We start from the raw sequence: 20615 nt of genomic DNA, 5'->3' as shown, positions 1-20615 counted from the left end.
ATCCCACTGCAAGCGTCTGTGGCTGACCCGTCGATGAACACTCTCCACCCATTTCTTCGATCCCAGGGGTCTAGCCAGTCCTGTTCCATGATCTTTGTTGGCTCCATGATCATCTCTTCTCCCCAGGTGGGATCCTGCGTTGGAAACTCTGCTAAGAATTCTGCCACCGCCTGCGCCTTCTCCGCTATTCTAATTTGATATTGTATCTTGTAAGAACTCAACATTACTGCCCATTTCAGCATCCTCCCAGACTTTTCTGCCTTCAACGCTTACTTTAAAGGCAGATTTGTCACCACCACTACAGAGTGTGCTTCAAAGTATGGTTTCAACTTCAAGGCAGATAACACCAATGCTAAGGCATATTTTTCGACTCTGCTATACCGGGTCTCAGCCTCCAGCAATGTTTTACTTTGAAAATACACTGACTTTTCTAACTTTCCCACAATTCTGACTAGTACTGAGCTAATGGCATACTCCGTGACCCCCGAATACCAGTACAATTTTTCTCCCTGTTCCGGTCGCGACAGCAGAGGAGACTTACCTAAATAACTCTTCAACTCCTGGAACGCCTCCTCGCATTCCGCAGTCCATTTGAAATCCAGAGTGTTTCTCAACAACCGATACAACGGCCTACACTTATCTGATGACTTGGAGATGAACCTATTCAAAGCCACAACCCTTCCTGCAAGTCTTTGCACCTCCTTGATATCCTGAGGTGACGGCATCTCTACTAGGGCTCTTATCTGCTCGGGATTGGCCTCTATTCCCCGGTAAGTAACTATGTATCCTAGAAACTTCCCCGTAGTAACGCCGAACGTACACTTCTCTAGATTAAGCTTTAAATTGTATGACCGCAGTATATTGAACGTCTCTTTCAAACCCTCTAAATGCTCTTCCTCCGACATGCTCTTCTCCACCATGTCATCTATGTAAATCTTAATCCCCCTTCGGATCTTGCTTTCAAACATTCTCTCCCCTAGCCGCTGAAATGTGGCCCCGGCATTCTTTAATCCGAACGGCATTCTCGTATAACAATATGTACCACCTTCCACCACGAAGGCTGTCTTCTCCTGATCTGGCCCATACATGGCCACCTGGTTATATCCCATTGACGCGTCCATGAAGAAAAACACTTTAAACCCTGCGGTTCTATCCACCCGGCTTCGTCTACTCGGCATGGGGGGTAGCTGTCCTTGGGACATTCTGAATTCCGCGTCGGTGAAGTCGACGCCATTACGATACCTTGCCATTCTTCTTAGGCACCGCTACCACATTTGATAACCAGTCAGTAAACGACACCTCTCGTATTATACCTGCCCCTTTCAACCTCGCGACCTCCTCGCGAATTCCTTCGGCGTACTTCGGTCAAATTCCTCACATCTTCTGTCTTACTGGCTTCGCATCTTCCCTCATATGTAACCTATGGCACGCAAATTCTACGTCTAATCCGGTGACTTCCTCAATTGTCCATGCAAACACATCTTTATTGGCAGACAAAAACTGTACTAACTTAACCTTCCATTCCTCAGGCAAACTGGCCCCACTGATGTGAACTTCTCCTCATCGCCTTCCCCCAAATTCACTACCTTTATCTCATCCAAGGTCTTCGGTCCCTCTGTTAACTCCGCCGACCCCTCCCCGACGGTGCACTGTAATTGCTATGCCTGCCTCTTCCTAGACCGCGAAGTCTCTTCCTCTGATCCACGGATCAACCTCTTCACTGTACTCTGGTGACTGTTTTTAGCTGACACCTGATCCCCGCGAACCTCATATACCCCGGTTGGGGTAGGGAATCGAATCACTTGGTAGTAGGTAGAGGGAACTGCTTTCATCTCGTTAATCCACCTCCTTCCCAGGATGGCGTTGTATTGCGAGTCGGCATCCACCACCTTGAATCTCGAGAACACCATAACGGGTCCCGTGGTCACTGGGAGCAGAAGCTCCCCCAAAGGTTCCGTCATGCTTCCGTTGAACCCATACAAATTTGTCAGTGAGGGTCTCAACTGCTTCTTTTCTATCTTCATTTCTTCCATTGTCCCTCTAAACAGTAAATCTACGGAACTGCCGTAGTCCACTAACACCCTCTTTACCATGTAATTTCCCATAGCCATAGTGATCACCAGTGCGTCCTCATGCGGGGAATCGATGGCTTGAAGGTCCAGCGTCGGTGAACATTATACTTCCCCTTCCATTCACGGACCAGGAAGTCGCCCGCGAATGCCCTGCTGATTCATGTATCTGCTGTATGCTTTCGCTCGCCGCGCCGCCCGTGTCGTCGGTGTGTGCATTGTGACTCAATATCTCTCTACTGAAGATCACGTTGATCATCCCCAATATCCTCCCCTGGGTCGGTGCTTGCTCTACCTTCTCTTCTTCTGTTATAAATTCCTTCAACAACCCCTTCCCTATCATCCTCTGAATTAACCATCTTAACGCATAGCATCCGTCCGTCTCATGGTTGTGTATTTGATGATAGGCACAATAGGGTCTACCTTGTACCTCCACTGGTTTGGTTCGTGGACCCTCATACCCCTGCAAATTCTGAATTAATGGTAGTATCTCGCTCAACGACTTGTTCAGTGGCACTTGCTCTACCTCGCGATAGGGTTTTTTGTCTCGACTCTCCCTCCTAGCCTCTTCTCTGCTCCTCTCGGGCCGCGACGAATACCCTCGGTATCCACTGCCCCCTTTGTCCGATGACTCATACCGCCAACGCCCCTCACCTTTTTCCAGCGATAACACCGCCTTCCCTGGCCTTCTCACATCCTTCTACATGGTGTCTTCATACCTGATGTACTTCTCCACCCTCGGGTACAGATACTGTAATGTTGCAATCTCATTCTTGGCTACCGACTCATGTACCCTTGTTCCCGGGCGCAATCCTCTCTCAAAGGCTATCACCGCCGTCCTTTCGTCCAGATTCTCCACTTTCAAGGTCTCCGCTTTGAATCTACACAAGAAATCCCTTACCGATTCAGCGGACCTCTGCCTTACGTTGAACAAGGCCGCGATGTCCACCACACGCTTCTTTTGGTGTATAAAATGATCAATGAACGCCTGCTCCAACTCCTGAAAGTTATTAATACTCTTAGAAGGTAATCTATAATACCAATCAGATGCTCCCCCTTTTAAGCTTGCCGGGAACATCATACATCTCAGCCCGTCATACCGCGGCTCCTGCCACAACGACATCTGCTGCCGGAAATGATGAATGTGGTCAACGGGGTCCCCAGTCCCATTGTACCTCTCAAACCTTGGTTGGTTGAACCTCTTCGGCACCTCCGACTTCCAGATCGAGTCCGCCAGTGGGTTGTGGTTCAACCCTGCCACCACCTGACTCGCCGCACCTTCCATGCCCTTGGTCTGTTCCAGACTAGCCTTCAGATCGTTGGTGATCATTTATCTGACTTGCTCCTTGGTGAGCCCCACCACCGTCTGTTCTTCCGCATCTGTTCCCCCTTCCTCCTCTTTCTCTGCTCTCGACACCTCCCTTTCCGACTCCTCTATTGTCTCTTTCTCCCTCCTTAACCCCTCATTTTCTTCTCTCAACCTCGTTATCTCCTCATGCAACAACCTTGTTTCCTCCGCTTCTGACATTACTGTCTCTTCCCTACCTTGCTCCTCCCCTTCACTCCTAACTGATTCCACCTCTATCTCGGTGACCGTTGTCTTTTTTGGTCGACCCACTCTTCTTTTTGTTGCCATCTCCCTATTTTCCACTCTCTCTCCCCACAGACGGCACCAAATGTTGTGACCTATCCTCTTCTCCTCCTCTCCTATTCTATTTATAATCTCTCATCTCTCTGTTAGGCCATCCACGTGTCCCTCCATCTCTCGGTCCATGGATTGCCGCGTGGAAGGTTCCCGTACGACCCTAGGGTTTTTCCCATGCTCTTGTTGGGCACGTGCCCTGATGGTACAATTCCAGGTCAGCCATCCCTTCCCTGTCGCTGCTCTACACTGTCAGTCCTCGGTTCTCAGCCTTCATACTTGACTCCTATGTCCGCGACCCTAATAGAATGCCCTTCACCCCACTGCATGTCCTTTTTCCGGATCCATCACCCACCAGACCATCGGCCATCATAAATTGGGTCGCTACATCTATCTTGTTTCTCCTTCTAGTTCTTATATCTTCTCATTAAGGTTTTTTCAAATCTACTTTTCGGGTTACATGTTTTTTCAATATGAGTAATCTGGATCTCGATTTCATTCCTTATGAGAGTGAAGAGGATGAGCTTCACCGTCTCCATCTCCAAATAGAATCTATGTGGAAAATCAATAGGTTTCCAGACGAGATTAATTTGGATTCCATTAATGCTAAAGAGCGAAAGCTGTGGGAGAAATCTCTGATTGGTAAACTTTTCTCTTCTAGAAAATTTGATGAAATTGATATTCGTAATAAATTAGTTATATTATGGAATACTAACTCCAAGATTACTATTACTTTCTTATCTAAGGGTTTATTTAAATTCACTTTTGAGGATGAACAAGAACTGAGGTTTGTTCTTGAAAATGGTCCATGGTCTGTTCATGGATATATTATGTCTCTTAAGCAATGGTTACTAGACAACCCTACTAATAATTATATTTTTTAGGAATTTAGATTGTGGATTCAGGTTTTTGGTCTCCCGCTTGAAAGGTCTACTTGGGAAAATATCCATAAAATTGGATCTGCTTTTGGGTTAGTTGTGGATATTGATTCAGTAGGAGGTTCTGATGGTGGGAATTCTTTTTCTCGTGTTCAAGTCATGTGTCCTATTAGGAGGAGGATGGTTACTAATGCTATGGTTAATCTTCATGGGAAAAAGTCTATTCAAATCTATTTCAAATATGAGAAGCTTCCTGTGTTTGTTATTGTTGTGGTTTAATTACTACAAGAAAAATTACTTTTGGCCACAGGTACATATTAGCTTTAGCCACGGCCATAGGCTGTTGCATAATAACCACGGGCTTTAGCCGTGGCTAAAACTTTTGACAGGTGTGGCCAAAGTTCTGTGCGATTTGAGTTTAATTGGGTTTTTGGCCATAGTCGTGTTTCTATCTCTATTAACCGTTGATATAGACCTGTGTTTTTCTTATCCGTTGATGTAATGAAAATTAGATGGAGTGCGGAACGAACCGGCCCAAAAATTCTATCTAATGTAAACCGCCCAACAAATACTCTCTCTGTCTCGGTTTTCTTCCCTTCTCCTCTCTCTCTCAAGCGGTGATCAGATGGAACCATACCCCCCTCTTTAGTAACCCTTTCTTTGTTTTGTTTTCCTTCTTCTGCTAATCTCACTTCGAACATCTCTAAATCGTTATCTTTTCGAGAAAAACTTCATCTTTAATCACTAAGTAATTGTTCTTCGTCTTTCCCCTCATGTCTCTCTATCCCCTCTCATAATTCATGCTTTTTAAAAGTTAGTGTTTACCAATTTCGATGAAAAGGTAGTGTTTGTAAGGTTTGTTTTGTTAAAATTTAGTTTAAATAAAATAATATCACTCTTGGTTTATGATATTTGTTGTGAACAGGTCCGGATTATTGTTTTTTTTCCATTTACATCAAGGTGAGTTTTTCTCCCATCTCTGGTTTGGTGTTAACTTGAAATGAGTTTTTTCTAGAAAAGTTGAAATTTGTTTTGTTTTACTTCTCTTGGTTATAGATACTGTTAGTACTGGTTCTATCACCAAATGGGGTTGTGTTATTGTTATATGTTAGTCCTGATTCCAAGTTACCTGCCATTGTATTTTCAGCTCTAACTATTTTTTATTTATTCGTATTGCAAGAACTACAGTATGGAGGGGTTTGGGGTGATAGATAAAAGTTGGATTGATCTACCAAAAGAGAGCGATCGTTTTATTCATGGTGTTAATCAATTTGTACAATTTCCAAGGGATAATTGTCACCACAAGGATGTGATTCCATGTCCATGCGATAACTGTAGAAATAGGGGTCAAGCACTAACCCATGAAGTGGTCACATTGCATTGCTACTACCAAACTGGTATCATTTTGTTTTTATTCAATGTAATACCTGTCTTATTTTGCTAATATCAATGTATTGAATGTTTGCTTTCTTTGTTTTTGCTAACCCATTTTTAACTTCGCCAATGCAAGTAAACTTTACGTTTGCATTTGCTTTGCCGGTCCCAAGCCCGGAAAAAGGAGGAGGGAGAAGTGGTGTATAATATGTTTCTCTTTGTATTTAATTATGTTTATTTTTCTCTGGGCTGCAGGGAAGAGCTACCAAGAGGTACAATGGCAACAAATATACAAAGCGTGACTGATGTTGAGTATTTATATTCTGAGAAGCCACCTACTTGGGTATGTAAAAGCATGCATGCATTTTGCCTATGATGATTGTTACAATGTTTTCACAAGAAGTGCATTTTATGAGTATGGCATTTGCAGGGATATGCAACTTCAAAGACACTGGCAGAGAAGATAGCTTGGAAATATGCTGAAGAAAACAAGATAGACCTTATCACTGTTATCCCTTCGCTAATGGCAGGTCCATCTACCACTCCTAATGTCCCCAGTAGCATCTGCCTGGCCATGTCATTGATCACAGGTCTACATTCCCATCCAGTAGACTTGTGTGCTCATATATGATTTCCTTTTTGCAGTTTAACTCTATCAAATGCACAAATATGAATATCTAACATGTTAGGTTAAGTAGCTGATCGATGACCGTGGCTAATGCTTAATATTCTTGTAGTGACAGGGATGAACAGAGAATCAAAAGAGTTTGCTGGGAGCTTTTCAGCGCATTAGCTCAAAGGAGAAATATTACAGGAGACTCGATCAACAAGGCAGAGCTGAAAGAGTTCTGAGAGCAGGTTGCTGATCAAAGCTTTGACTCCAGGCTTCAAACTTTCTTTGACATGTATACACACATCCTAACTTTTTTTACAATTAAAGAAGCTTTATTAGTTTCTCTTCTTGATTTCTAATCCTCAAATTCTGTTCACAGTTTCACACTAATGAATACTAATACAGGGTCGACAAAGATGCTGATGGGAGAATCATTGAGGAAGAAGTCAAAGAGGTAAATATACATATATATAAATTCGGCTATGTGTATAATGTTCACATCTGGAATAAGTTTTTGATATATTTCCTTGTGCAGATTATCAGTCTAAGTGCTTCTGCCAACAAGCTATCTAATATACAAAAACAGGCTGAAGGATATGCCGCTTTGATCATGGAAGAGCTTGATCCAGACAATGTTGGTTTCATCATGGTAATTACATACTAATCACAAAATCATATAGGCCACCCCTTGTGCAAAGGGAACACACCTGATAATTCTTTCGATTATTAAATTTACAGATTCACAATTTAGAGACACTACTGTTGCAAGCTCCGACCCAGGCCGTTAGAGGGGCAGACAGTCGAAACCTTAGCCAAATGCTCAGCCAGAAGCTTAAGCCTACAAAAGAGAGTAACCCGATACGGAGATGGTACCAAAACACCAAGTATTTCCTGTTAGATAACTGGCAGCGGGCCTGGGTCATGGCACTGTGGTTTGCGATCGTACTGGGTCTATTTACCTACAAGTTCATTCAATACCGGAACAAAGCTGCCTACGATGTAATGGGCTATTGTGTCTGCACAGCCAAGGGTGCGGCTGAGACTCTTAAATTCAACATGGCATTGATCTTCCTACCAGTCTGTCATAACACTATCACCTGACTCAGGAACAAAACCAAATTAGGCGTTGCCATACCATTTGATGATAATCTGAACTTTCACAAGGTTTGAAAAACTTCCCCTTGGCACTATAATGTTGTATCTATCTGCATTTTATGATTCTTGTCGTAAATCGTTAAGCTGTTCTTACTAAATTTCTAGAGTAATTTGGAAGTCTAAGTTAATGTACTTTATTCTTCTTTATGTTTTAGGTAATTGCAATTGCAGTTGCAGTTGGAGTTGCATTACATGCAAGCGCTCATTTAACCTGCAATTTTCCCCGCCTTCTTAGTGCCATTGAAGAGGAATATGAGCCCATGAAACCTTATTTCGGGGATAACCAGCCTAAAAACTACTTGTAGTTTGTGAAGGGCATCGAAGGTGTCACAGGGATCATAATAGTCGTGCTTATGATAATAGTATTTATATTCGCCAGTCCATGGTTCAGGCGCAATAAGATCAACCTACCAAAGCCCTTAACAATCAATTGTCAAATATGGGAACTCTCTTTTGGAAGAACCATTGGCATCGTTATTTGAGTTTTCTCTCTCTCTTCGGGCATCGTCTCGTTTATTGGTGATTTACCGTCAGTTAGCCGAGGAGTCTCTGTCTTCTTTCCCACTAGAAGACGAAACAAAAAGTAGCTTTGGAAAATGTTGTTGGGTGGATACTGGTAATTCACTTTTTTCCCAAGTGTCAGACCTGCAGTCGTGGCTTAAGACTGCTTTGGAATCGTAAGTCGTATTACCTTATTCTTCTTCCATTTGTAATGATTTACGGAGTTCACAAACTGAACTACCTAGCACATGCTTGTGGTGGGGAGAAAATTTTCTTATACTTATGCCGATGCATTATATTCATTTACAATTTTCAGAGTTGAAGATTCGTCTGGGATGCCTGAAATTTTCGATTTTGATCATGTTCATTCTGATTCAAAGGGTGGAAGCCCAGTTGCTATTCTCTATGGAGCCTTGGGTACAAGCTGCTTCAAAGAATTTCACATTCTCTTGTCAGACGTAGCAAGAAAGGTTGTGTACGTCTAATTGCTTTCCAAGCCTTTTGTTCTTCATGAGTTTATGTTTTACTATTTTTACGATTATTATGCCTCTGGTAGTTTGGTTGTCTTTGGGTGGATAGTTTTTTTTAGTGAGGAAATTATGAATACATTGCCTTCAACCACAACCACACCAAAGGTCACAGATTTTTGACAACACCATTTTCGTAGTTTATAAGATATCAGTAAAGATTATTCATTTATTTTTATAAGTATGTACTTGTCTACAACGAAAGTAGTACTTATGATTATATATCATGGTATCTCGGGTAAGGTATTGCGAAGAACTCCCTGAGATATTTATGTTTGAGATTCTAACACATTAATCTTATTGTAACCACTGGATGTCTGCAATCCCTACCATTATCAATTTATCACCCTGTGGGTAGGAACAACTTTCCCAAGCTTAGGACTCTTTTCAATAGCTTTTTGTGTTCTAAGCTGGCCCTTTCTGTGTGTGTGTGTGTGTGTGTGTCTAAGCTGGCCCTTTCTGTGTGTGTGTGTGTGGGGAGGCGGGGCGGGGGGGGGGGTGGGGGGGGTAATTAAGTGTGGATGTCTATACTCTGACCAGGCTTGCCAAGAGTCCGAGTAAAAAATCTGTAATAAAAACATGTTCTTTTATAGGAATGATTACTTGAATGGGATAAGGTGTAGTTGTTGATAATGTGCTTCATAACGCTTTCTAATGTTAGTGGATAAGTACATCAGGGTATCATACATACATGTTGCAGTATATCTTGTCTGATCGATCACCTATTTTTCAGCCCCTTCTGTTCACTTGAGCATTACAATGGTAATTATGGTCACTCCTTACACTCTCTCTTTCTCGTTCTTTACTTCATGATGATAATTCTAATATTCTACTTCAGCCAGCACAGAGTCAGTGTATTACCCTTGAAAACATAATCAGTGTGATTTCTGATTTTCAATTCCATTTATATGTTTCTAAATGATCCCATGAATTTGATTCCAGTGGCAATTTATTTTGATGATCATCAGCTTCCTTACTTGATTGCCAAAATTTAGCATTTAACATACCAATCTCTAATATTATGACGACAATTGTCTCTCTTCTAAATTTCTGTGAAGTACTGAGTTCTAAAACAAAATTTATATATGAAACTCTTTCTTCTGTATCGAGATATAGAGTTCGCCATGTCGTCTAGTTAGTTAGAGTTATACAATTTGTTGATGTTAGCTTTTTAAGTGATAAATTGATTCAGAAAGTTTATTTTAGTCTTCTAGTCCTTGATTTAAGACTGTTATCTAATTCTGATATTTAATTGCTCAGGTTTTTTGAAGTATAAATTAAGCAAAGAAGTTAGACTCGATGACTGATTACGATGCAGATCGACTTTGGCAAGGATTAATTAGAACAACATTCCACATGTAATGGTTAGTACTTTCTCCTTAATTTGATATTTGCTATATTAGATGATTTTCAGTTCTAATGATTGCTTTTAAATGTTGTAGCTATATCTTCAAAACCTACTCTAAGGCAAGATCATAAATAGGTACAAACGAGGAAATATTGAGTATGAAATATTGAATTGTGGAGAATTAAGATTCTTGTAGGTTTGATTGGAATGACATAATTTTGTATGAAGTGTAGGTGTGATTCGAATTCTATGAATTTAGTATGGCGCTAGAATAAATTTTTTTTATCCAATTCAATACATTTGCCACGGCCATAAGCTGTAGCTAAACTTTAGGTACGGTCCAACAAAAGACATTTGCCACGGCCTAGACCTGTGGCCAAAATATAGATCCAGCCCACAAAAGGCATTTGGCACGGGTCATGTGAGCATTGGCCATGGTTTAGTGCTGTGGCAAATGGGGAAATTCACCACGGCCCCTGTAACGGTTTATATCCGTGGCAAAAAATGAAGCTTTACCCACGGTCTTTAGCCGTGCCCAAAGATTAGCCACAGGCGCATTGGCAACAGTCATGCAATGGCTTCTAACCGTGGCAAAAGGTCTTTAGCCACGGTCTATGACCGTGGCAAATGCTCAGTATTCTTGTAGTTATTGGGCATGATTATAAGGAGTGCAAGGCTTTTATTCATCATCTTTTGTTTGGTAATGAGGGTATTCATAAACCTCTAGCCTCTGTTCTTCCTTTCTCGAATAGGACTAGAACTGCGTCTTTTAAATTTGGTATTGGAGTTCAGTCCAGGAAAGTTCTTGAATGGGATCCTAAGGCAGAAAAGTTGAAAAATAATGTTCCTATGGATTTTAAGATGCAAGCATACAATAGGAAAGGTAAGAAAATCTCTGAAGCTGATCTTTCCTCTGAGTCTGGCTTTGGTTTTGTTGATGAGACTCGGGTAGAGCAGTTGATGGTAACAGATGAAGGTGGATTGCTGTCTAAGGTTTACGATCATGCTCTCAATATGGATGTCACTAGTTCTGAGGCTTCAACAAATGTTAGCTTGCCATTTGGCAATGTTATTATTCCTGATAGGGCATGCAATTCTGCGGACAATTCTGTTACATTTTCTGAACCTTCAACCAATGCTAGTTTTTCGGATATGGCATGCACTTCTGAGGACAATTCGGTTACCTTTTCTGAGGTTTCTATCAATGCTAGCTAGCCATATGGCAAAGTGGAATATAGTTATGTGGAATAGGTTTCTCTCTGATGCTTCTTCATCCATTGGTGGCTTCCCACCTGGGTCTTTCCCTTGGTTAGTGGCTTGGAGCATGAGGGACTTGCTGATTTGGTTTTGGAGTCTGCTAAGTCTGAGGCTTCTAGCTCTTGTCTGACTAAATTAACAGGGATTAATAATCTAGATATGGATATGGGCTTAGATCTAGGCCCAAAGGCCCTTCCTGATTCTCTAATTTTTTCTAAGATGGATCTGGATTCGGGTATTTCTTTTAATAGTATTAGAAGCCCAGCTTCTACAAGGTATCCTTCAAAGCCTTTGAAAAATGTTATCCTTTCAAAAGCCCATACGATATCCCATTTATATAACCCAGTATCTCATTTACCTATCTCAAAATCACATAGGAAAGCATTTATTTCTCGAAAACAAAAAAATCCATCTTACACAAAACATTCTCTGCCATCTATTCCTTTAAGTTTTTCTAAGGTTGTACCCATTTTTCCTAACGGGTTGCCTTCTTTTAGCCCAAATATCTCTGAGAATATCAAGAAACAGGATCATGAGTCTTATGAGGTCTCCTTAGAAGAAGGAAAAGCTGGTGGTTCGGCGCATGAGCTCATTACTCATGTTACTTCTCTGGTCTGAGAAGATATCTTGGTGTTTCATAGATTGGCTATCAAAAGGGTGTTTGGGTTTTTGGAGCTTCATACGGTTGAAGAAAGGATTTCCAAGAGGAAAAAAAATGAGTAATAGTAATCTTCCTTATCTAGTAGGGAAGGAGCTTTCTCCTTCAGCTAGTGCACGTTGGAAAAGAAGAAATAATAGGCATTGGGAGGATGGGTTAAAAAAAGATCTGGAGGAATCCAAAAATTCAGTAAAGAATAGTAGAGAGAAAAGGAAAATGGAGGGGTTCCATGAGGATGAAGTTTTAGAAGATGGTAGAAGGATTCGAAGGCCGTTTTTTTATGGGAACCTTTTGAGTAAAGGTCCTCTTGTGGAGGGGAGGGTGTAGATATTATAGAAGAAAGAGACAAGCCTATTGAGCATGGAAAGTCAATTTTGCATGTTGCTTCTAAAGAGGACAATGAGGGTTCACGGGTCTGATGATGATCATGCTGCTGAAAGTGGAGCTCTTAGTGTTGTTGGCTATGAAGATGAAAGAGGAGTTGATGAAGAGGGTGGATGTCTTGGTTTGGAGTCTCCTGTTGTGGCACCTACTTTGGGTTCTGGTTACAAAGATCCTTTCTTAAAGGAAGATTCTTTTGGCTCTATCTCGGTGTCTTCCCTTGGTAGCTCCCTTAATCCTACTTTTGCTAATGTGTATGATTCTAGTAATCCCAGTTTCTGCTCATATGGAAATGGTGGTCTGTCCAGTGAAAAGGAGTCCTCATCAACAAGTTGTTCTGTTTCTTACAAAGGTTCTGATCCTTCTGAGGGTCTTCTGATAGCTCTGATAGTTCTAATTCTTGTGGGTTCGCGGTGACTGACCTTTCTCAGTCGCCTCAGTTTCCATGACGATTTAAGCCTAGAATTGTTGGGGAATTGGTTCCTCCATGACAATTCGATCACTAAAGGACCTAATCTTGGTCTCAAATCCTGATATTATTTGTTTAGGTGAGACCAAGGCATCTGAGAAAAAGTTGCAGTTAGTTAGGAAAAGGATTAAGTATGGTGGTAGTTGTTTTATTCCTATTGTTGGTAAAAAGGGTGGGCTTAACCTTGTTGTTTTTTGGGAAGATGGTATCCAGATTGATATCATGGGGGCAACCTCTAATCATATCACAGGCAAGATTTCTAATTATCTTTCTAGTAATGATTGGTTTTTTTTTTTTTGTTTATGGTGAACATATTGCTGCCTTTAGAAAGAAGGTTTGGGATGAGCTTAGAGACCTCTCTCCTCTAATTCCAGGTCCCTGGCTCTTGTTTGGGTATTTTAATGTTATTTCCTCAGCTGATGAAAAAAATAGGGGGAATGGTATTAATTTTAAATGTTTGAATGATTTTAATGAGATGATTGATGATATTGGTCTTGTTGATCTGGGGTTTAGAGAACCTAAATTCACTTGGTCTAATAATCGTTTTTTTGGCAATCACATTCTGGAGAGACTGGACAGAGCTTTAGCCACTCCTGATTGGCTTGAGTTATTCCCTCATGTCTCTATACACAATAGCCCCTGTGTTTCTTCTGATCATCTATCTCTTACTATCAATTTGGATGGTTCTACTGCTCATCTGTGTAAACCATTTCGTTTCTTTGAGATGTGGACTCATGATCCTTTTTGTAAGGACACCATTGCAAATGCCTTGCAGGATTCCTCTCCTGATAATTATGTTGGTATGCCTGCTTGAACTGTTCACAGAAAGATGAAGTTCACTAGTAAGAAGCTGAAGAAATGGAATAAGGAAGTTTTTGGGAATGTTTCTGTAAATATTAAAAAGGTTAGGCAAGCTTTGGAGAAGGATATGTCTGATGATATGTTGGTTGAAGAAAACTATGCTAGGATTGATTCTTTGAAAAAAAAAAGTTGTTAGATTTATTGGAAAAAGAGGAAAGTTGTTGGAAACAGAAAGATGGGTTTAATTGGGTAGCTGAAGGGGGCAAAAATACCAGATTCTTTCATTTGTCTACTATTTACAGGAGAAGGAAAAATAATATTGAGAAGCTCAGGAATGATGAAGGAGGATGGGACAGTGACATGAAGGATATAGGAGAGAATGTCAATCAATATTTCAAGAATATTTTCACTTCAGATAACATTCCTCCAAATGAGAAAGTTCTCAATCTTTTCAGCTCTTGTATCACCCCTAATGAAAACACTATTCTCACCCAAGTTCCTTCTGATTTGGATATCTGGAACTCTGTAAAAAACATGGGAGCTTTAAAAGCCCTTGGGCCTGATGGTTTTCAAGGCATTTTCTTCCATAAATATTGGGATATTATTGGTCCAGATATCTCACTAGTTGTTAAAGAGTTTTTTTATCTACGAGAAATTTTCACCCTGCCTCAATGAATCCTTTATCACTCTCATTCCCAAAATCCCTAACCCAGAACATATTAATAAAATTTAGACCTATTAGTCTATGTAATTTTTCATATAAGATCATTTTTAGAATTTTGGCTACTAGGTTGAAAGCTTATTTACATAAATTCATCTCACCTCTTCAAGGGGCTTTTGTTAAAGGCAGATCTATTGGTGACAATATAGGCCTGGCTAGTGAAATTATGCATAGGATGAGGAAATTAAAGAAATAGAAATAGGGTTGGATGGCTGTTAAGTTGGATATGGCCAAAGCCTTTGACAGAGTTGAATGGAGCTTTGTGGATCAGATTATGGGAAGGTTAAGGAGAAATGGAGGAGATTAATTTAGCAATGCCTTAGCACTGTGTCCTATAATGTTCTGTTGAATGGATCCCCTCTTGAAAAAGTTTTTCCTAAAAAAGGTATCAGGTAAGGGGATCCTCTCTCTCCTTATCTTTTATTATGGTTACTGAAGCTTTCTCAAGGCTTATTGCTCTTGTTGTGGATGAAGGTTCTATTTCTGGGATGAAGATCAGAAGAAAAGCCCCTGGCATTAGCCATCTGCTCTATGCTGATGACTCTCTCATTTTTTGTAAAGCAAATCTCATTGAATATGCAAATATGAGAGGAGTGGTGGAAGATTACTATAAAGTTTCTGGGCAAGCTATCAATTTTGATAAACCTAGAGCTTTCTTTAGTGGTAATGTAGCTTCTAAGCATCAGAAGATGCTCATGAAAAGGTGGAAAGTCAGAAAGTTTGATGAGAAGGAGATTTATCTTGGTGTTCCTATTCTCCTGGGCAGAAAGAAAGCTAATGATTTTGAATATTTGGTGGAAAAGGTACACAGGAAAATTAGTGGATGGAAATCCAAAATTCTCTTTGCTACAAGAAGAACCACTCTTATCAAAAATGTTGCTCAAGCTGTTCCAATATATGCTATGAGTATTTATATTCTTCCAGTTAAAATCACAAATAAGCTGGATAAGCTCAGCAGAGATATTTGGTGGAATGGGACTGATAAGTCTAGATCCTATCATACTTTTAGATGGGATAAGCTATGTAGGAGTAAGGGGGAAGGAGGTCTGGGGTTCAGTAAGACCAGAGAGATGAATCAAGCTCTGATTAGCAAACATGGATGGAAGCTCATGAAAGATGAACATTCTAAGTGGGTCAAGCTTTTTAAAGCTGAAGATATGGTGGATATGAAAACTCTTCCTGGGGATGTCTCTTATTTCTTCAGAGGAATAGTGAGAACCCTCAAGCTCATCAAAAAGGGGTTTCTGTGGAAGGTTGGAGATGGGAGTAATATCTCTATTTTCCAGGATCCATGGCTTTCTCATCTTGGTAAACCTCTTATTCTTAAAGATTTGCTAGATCCTAGACCAGAAGTTATTAATCATCTTAAAGTCAATTATCTCATCTCCCAAGAAGACTTTTCTTGGAACCAAAATAGATTAGGAGAATTGTTTCCTAATCAGATTGTCTTGTCCATCAATCATATTCTTATCAGACCACATTCTGTTCCAGATCATATCATTTGGCCCTCTGACAAGTTTGGTCAAATTTCTGTTAAGCTTGCATACAAATTTCTCTCAAATCAATTTGATTCCCCCATCAAGCTCATCTTTTAAGCCTCTCACTCTTAAAAAGCTATGGAGATTAAAGTTGGATGCTGCTTCTCAGCAGTTCCTTTGGAAAATTTATTCAAATGGTTTACCAACTGGTGATATTCTTCAAAAGCACAAGTTTGGGGGAGATATCTCTTGTGGCTTCCGTCAGAATTGTGTGGAAACGGCTCATCATTTATTCTTCTTCTGTGATTGGGTTAAGAGATTATGATATGTCTCGGATGCAATGTTGGATGTTGATCTGCATCCCGACTGGAATGTTTTGGTCTTTTGCTACTTTATGATATTTGGTCTAGAAGGAATAAAGCTAGGATGGATTTGGTCTTTGTGGATGTCAAAAGTCTATTACAGCATACTAAAGCATCAAGATTGAGATGCTTTGAAGCCTTCCTTCCCAGAAATGACCCTAAATACTCTGATGTCACTACAACAGACAAACTCATTTGCAGCGCTATATACCGTCACTAAAAGTCCTCAAAAGCGTTGCAAAAGACCAATTGCAACACCAAACTAGGCGCTGCAAAAAAGTGGGTCACAAAAGCTAACTTGCGACACAATATATGGCGTTGCAAAAGGTTCTAGTCTTTTGCGACACCATGGATCGTTGCTAATACTTTTTCCTCATCCCTATTTCTATTTTTGAAACTAAAATAATTTTGAAAATATTTTGAACTATTTGCCACCCATGGCGTTGTAAAAAACTCCTTGTAGCCACACTTGATGGCGTTGCAAAAGGGTCACCTGTAGCTGCATTTTGTAGTGTTACAAAAACCAAAGCCTTTAGCAACAATATAGTTCGTCACAAAAGGCTTAAACAATTACCAACACCCAGAACGTGGCAAATAGGCTATTTTTATTGTACCTCAAATGCTCTACTCCTACATTTTACGTATTATATTATATATATTTTGAATCCTTTCAATTTATAGTCCTGCCCAACGCAATTTATGAAGATAACAATAACAACCTCATATCAATTGACAAATCATAACAAAATATATTTCATTAACTAACATCAATCATTACAAAAGTATTTGAATCATCCAACCATTAGTGTTTGCCAAAACATTGAATCAAACAATCTTGAAAGCCATAAACTAATCAATTAGACAAGTTTGATCTTCAAAACTAGATTTTAGTGAAATTCCCAAATGTCGCATTTTGCCTATTGCTGATTTAAACAACATCCACCCAAGTTTTCTTTAATAACCTACCGGCAACCGATGCCAATCTAGTACAACAACAAATTAAGAAAAAGACACATAAGTACACTTGTCTGATACATTACTAAAGCTAAAATGAATTGATAGAAGTAATGCACGGTAACATTGTTGCATCTAATAAAAAAAAAGTGTGAACATTAGCATTACAATTCAAATTATTTTCCATAACAAATGTTTCACATCAAACTCTACTCTCTACTGATCCCAAAAGTAGTAATCAACTAATCATACCATGATTCACTCGCTAAAAACTGCTAGAGTGCTTGAAAAATGACCTAGTTAAAGACCTAAACCAAAGAATTTATAAATAAATCAAGGTCAAAGTAGAAAAAACATAATCCTTAGCTTACCAACAAACTCTATTGTGAAATGTGCAAGTCTTTCTCTTAACATTTGCTCGAGTTGTTCTTGTTGGTCTTTGTGTACATGAATGTCATGAGAATCCTCATCTCATTCAAGTTGACCAAGGGACTGAAAAGGATGAACTCATCATTTAGTTTATCTTATAGATTAACTAACTGCAAATAGTTATCTAATATCTAGCTAACATCTACTACAAACAAAGCTATATGCCAAATGACTATTAAGACTTTAAAAATATTAAGGCAACTACAAAAAGATTGGTTCACATAATCACATATATCATGTTTAATTTTGATAGAAGAATCTAAAATTTATTGAGAAATTTATGACAAATCATTATAGTGTGATACCTATGTAGTAAAGCATTACGTGTACCTCACCAATGTTAGTGACTGTTTTGCAGTCAATCATTAGAATTCACAATAAGAACTGATTTCAACACTTAATGGTGTAATTGATCCCTGGTAGAATATCAAAACCAAAAACATAAACAAAATCATGAAACTTGAATTAATTCTTTTAATTGACAAATTTATAATAGACTATAGAATATATATATATATATATATAATAAATAAACTAAAACCATATAAGAATATAAGACTTACTGTAATACATGTGAGGACATTAGTAACTCAGGTTCTGCTCTCCAAATATGAGCTTGTCTCACTTGCATAACATACACCATCAAAATCACCTTCAAGAAACCTGCAAATAGATTACCTGTAACCGTTTCATTTTATACATTGCCCTTGGGCACCCAGCCTTAATAATACAACCTCGGATCAAAGGACTCAAGGAAACTTGACTTGTAGAAGCACAAATTTATCTCTGGACCATGTGGACACTATAATTTTTTATTGGTCGAAAATGATATATCCAACATAGACATCCTCATAAATTTATCTTATAGGCCATATCCAAATTCTAATATGACTAAACCCTCACCGTTTACTTGAATATGGAACTTACTAAGAGCTTAAAATTTAGAATGGACTAACTTTTTGGGACAACAAACTCAAATATAGTTACTACAACTGTAAGCACACACACACACACACATAATTGGGATCAAATATATATCTCTGCAGATAGTGTAAAGATCTTGTTCATAACTGTTTGAACTTGCAGTAAATACATATCTTTGCAGAGTTTAATTTTGTGATGCAACACACAGCGGAGTGGCCATAGGTACTCAAGAAAATCATTTAATTTGATATTACAAAAAAAAAAAACACACACACACACACACACAGACACACACACACACCAACTCATACAACAATAAACTAATCAAAAGGCTAATATTCTTGACCAGGCCTATTAGTGAATATCAAACTACTACGACACAGACACAGAGAGCTCAAAACATAATATAAAAAAATCAAGTTCATATGCATACGATAAATTGCTTAGCATAAAAATGTAAATCAAAGTGCCCAAACACTAGGAACTTTTTTTAGCTCTAAACACTTCGACTACATAGGGGCTGACACACTTGGTTTGCAAAGCCACACCGTTAGCTACAAACCAAGCTAGTGAATTCTAGTCCTAACCCAACCCAAGTCGCTTCAGGGTGTCTAATCGACCAAGAACAGTGAAAAGCTTCCATCAATAGAACGACAAATCAATTCAATGCAGAAAACTAGGCCCATCATTGCAGAAAATAGTCCCTATGCAGCTCCTCATACGATATCCACTTCCAAAATAATGGGTGTCAATAGACCATATCATTTCAAAGTTCATCATAGTCTCATGAGCTTTACTTTTCAAATTTAGTGTTTGACAATAATACCCACAATTTGTCTACTGTACTAGTGATTTGTAGCCATTACCACAAACACCATTTCCACCCAGTAGATAGTGCGAATATTAATTCCAGGGCCTTGGATACAGTTCCCCACTGCCAGCCAATATACCCACCCTGGACGTAGAGTAAAAATAAGCTTTGAGTGACGTGTAAAAGCTTCACCTTCTCTAACTCACACCTCAACACTGTACCAGCATAACCTTTTTTTACAGTGAAATAAAATCGAGTAAATCTTGCATCACTTGGAAGTTGGAAGAAATGAAAAACACTAGTATCCTTTCAAGGCTGGTCTTACTAATTGTCTTTCATTTCAACAATAGTCTTGATGCGTCAGTGGTTTCAACAAGAAGCTAAAAGTAACTCCTACATATGATGAAATAAAATACATATGATGTAAACCAAAAAGAAAAACATATTGAATCAAAGAATACCCAACCTGAAAAATTGAAGATTCAAACTTTTTTCCCTAGTTGCAATTTCATCTTCTAATCAACCTGTAAAATTAATTAAGTGAGTCAACCTGAAACAATTCAAAGAGAGTCAAAATAAATTAAGCCAAGTAAAGAGAACCAGCCTGAAAAATCAAAGCTTGGCCAGCTGTGTAGGACGGTAGGAGAAACCCAAAATCAAAGTAAGAAATGGGGTTATCGAGAGAGAGAGAGAGTGTTAGCTGCCAATGAACATGAGGAGGGTTTAGACTCGTTGGGCTGCAGGTGGGTATGGGAGTGGTGTTTGAAAAAAGAAAAAAGAAAGTTTGTGTTTTTTTTTTGGTAAAAAAGAGTTTGTTTTTGGGTTGAGCGCCAACAAATAAAAAAGCCCGCCCATAAAAACTCATTAGCAACACCACCATGGTCGCAAGAAAACTATACCAAGTAGAAAATTTGCATTCGTAAAAACTTGTTATAACAAACGCAGCGTGGCAAATAATAAATTTTACTTTAGTCGTGACAACAAAGTTGTAAATGATAAATCCCCTATAAAATAAATGCATTTTTTTTTCTCAAAATTATAATTACAACTATTTGCCAGGCAAGAGGGCGTTGCAACAAATAAATCCATGTACTCCAAACCTGATAGCACGACAAACTTTTAGCACCCCCAAAAGGCGTCACAATAAGTGATCTGTAGCAACAATTTTCTGGCGTTGCAAAAGTGTGCAATGCAGAAAACCCCTTCTGTTGTAGTGTGTTTTGCCTCTGATTACTATTAGATCTTGGTGTCCTCCTAATGCAC

The 20615-nt window shown here is 39.3% G+C and overlaps 2 protein-coding genes, 1 long non-coding RNA gene and 1 pseudogene across 3 annotated transcripts; 1 reads left to right on the top strand and 3 right to left on the bottom strand.

The window, feature by feature from the left end:
• Positions 1–1658: 1658 nt before the first annotated feature.
• LOC147504212 (uncharacterized) lies at positions 1659–2111 on the bottom strand. Its single transcript, XM_086605098.1, has one exon. The coding sequence runs from the start codon at positions 2109–2111 to the stop codon at positions 1659–1661; it is 453 nt and encodes a 150-aa protein (XP_086461224.1).
• A 658-nt stretch (positions 2112–2769) lies between these two features.
• Positions 2770–3399, bottom strand: LOC147504211 (uncharacterized). Its single transcript, XM_086605097.1, has one exon. It carries the CDS (start codon positions 3397–3399, stop codon positions 2770–2772), a length of 630 nt encoding a protein of 209 aa, XP_086461223.1.
• A 785-nt stretch (positions 3400–4184) lies between these two features.
• LOC147504210 (respiratory burst oxidase homolog protein C-like) lies at positions 4185–8213 on the top strand (annotated as a pseudogene).
• An 8788-nt stretch (positions 8214–17001) lies between these two features.
• Positions 17002–20111, bottom strand: LOC147504209 (uncharacterized). Its single transcript, XR_015220358.1, has 6 exons — positions 19957–20111; positions 19819–19876; positions 18181–18280; positions 17948–18033; positions 17560–17680; positions 17002–17217 (listed from the first exon to the last, which is right to left on the bottom strand). It is a non-coding gene; the product is annotated as an uncharacterized LOC147504209 (long non-coding RNA).
• Between the last annotated feature and the right edge of the window lie 504 nt (positions 20112–20615).

The sequence above is a fragment of the Coptis chinensis genome, chromosome 4 (genome assembly GCF_015680905.1).
Source record: "Coptis chinensis isolate HL-2020 chromosome 4, ASM1568090v1, whole genome shotgun sequence".
NCBI lineage: Eukaryota > Viridiplantae > Streptophyta > Magnoliopsida > Ranunculales > Ranunculaceae > Coptis > Coptis chinensis.
This window is presented reverse-complemented; position numbering and strand designations above follow the sequence as displayed.

What these genes read in the sequence shown, in the direction of transcription:
- LOC147504212 (XM_086605098.1), bottom strand. Translation starts at nt 2,111, where the DNA reads ATGGCTATGGGAAATTACATGGTAAAGAGGGTGTTAGTGGACTACGGC.
- LOC147504211 (XM_086605097.1), bottom strand. Translation starts at nt 3,399, where the DNA reads ATGATCACCAACGATCTGAAGGCTAGTCTGGAACAGACCAAGGGCATG.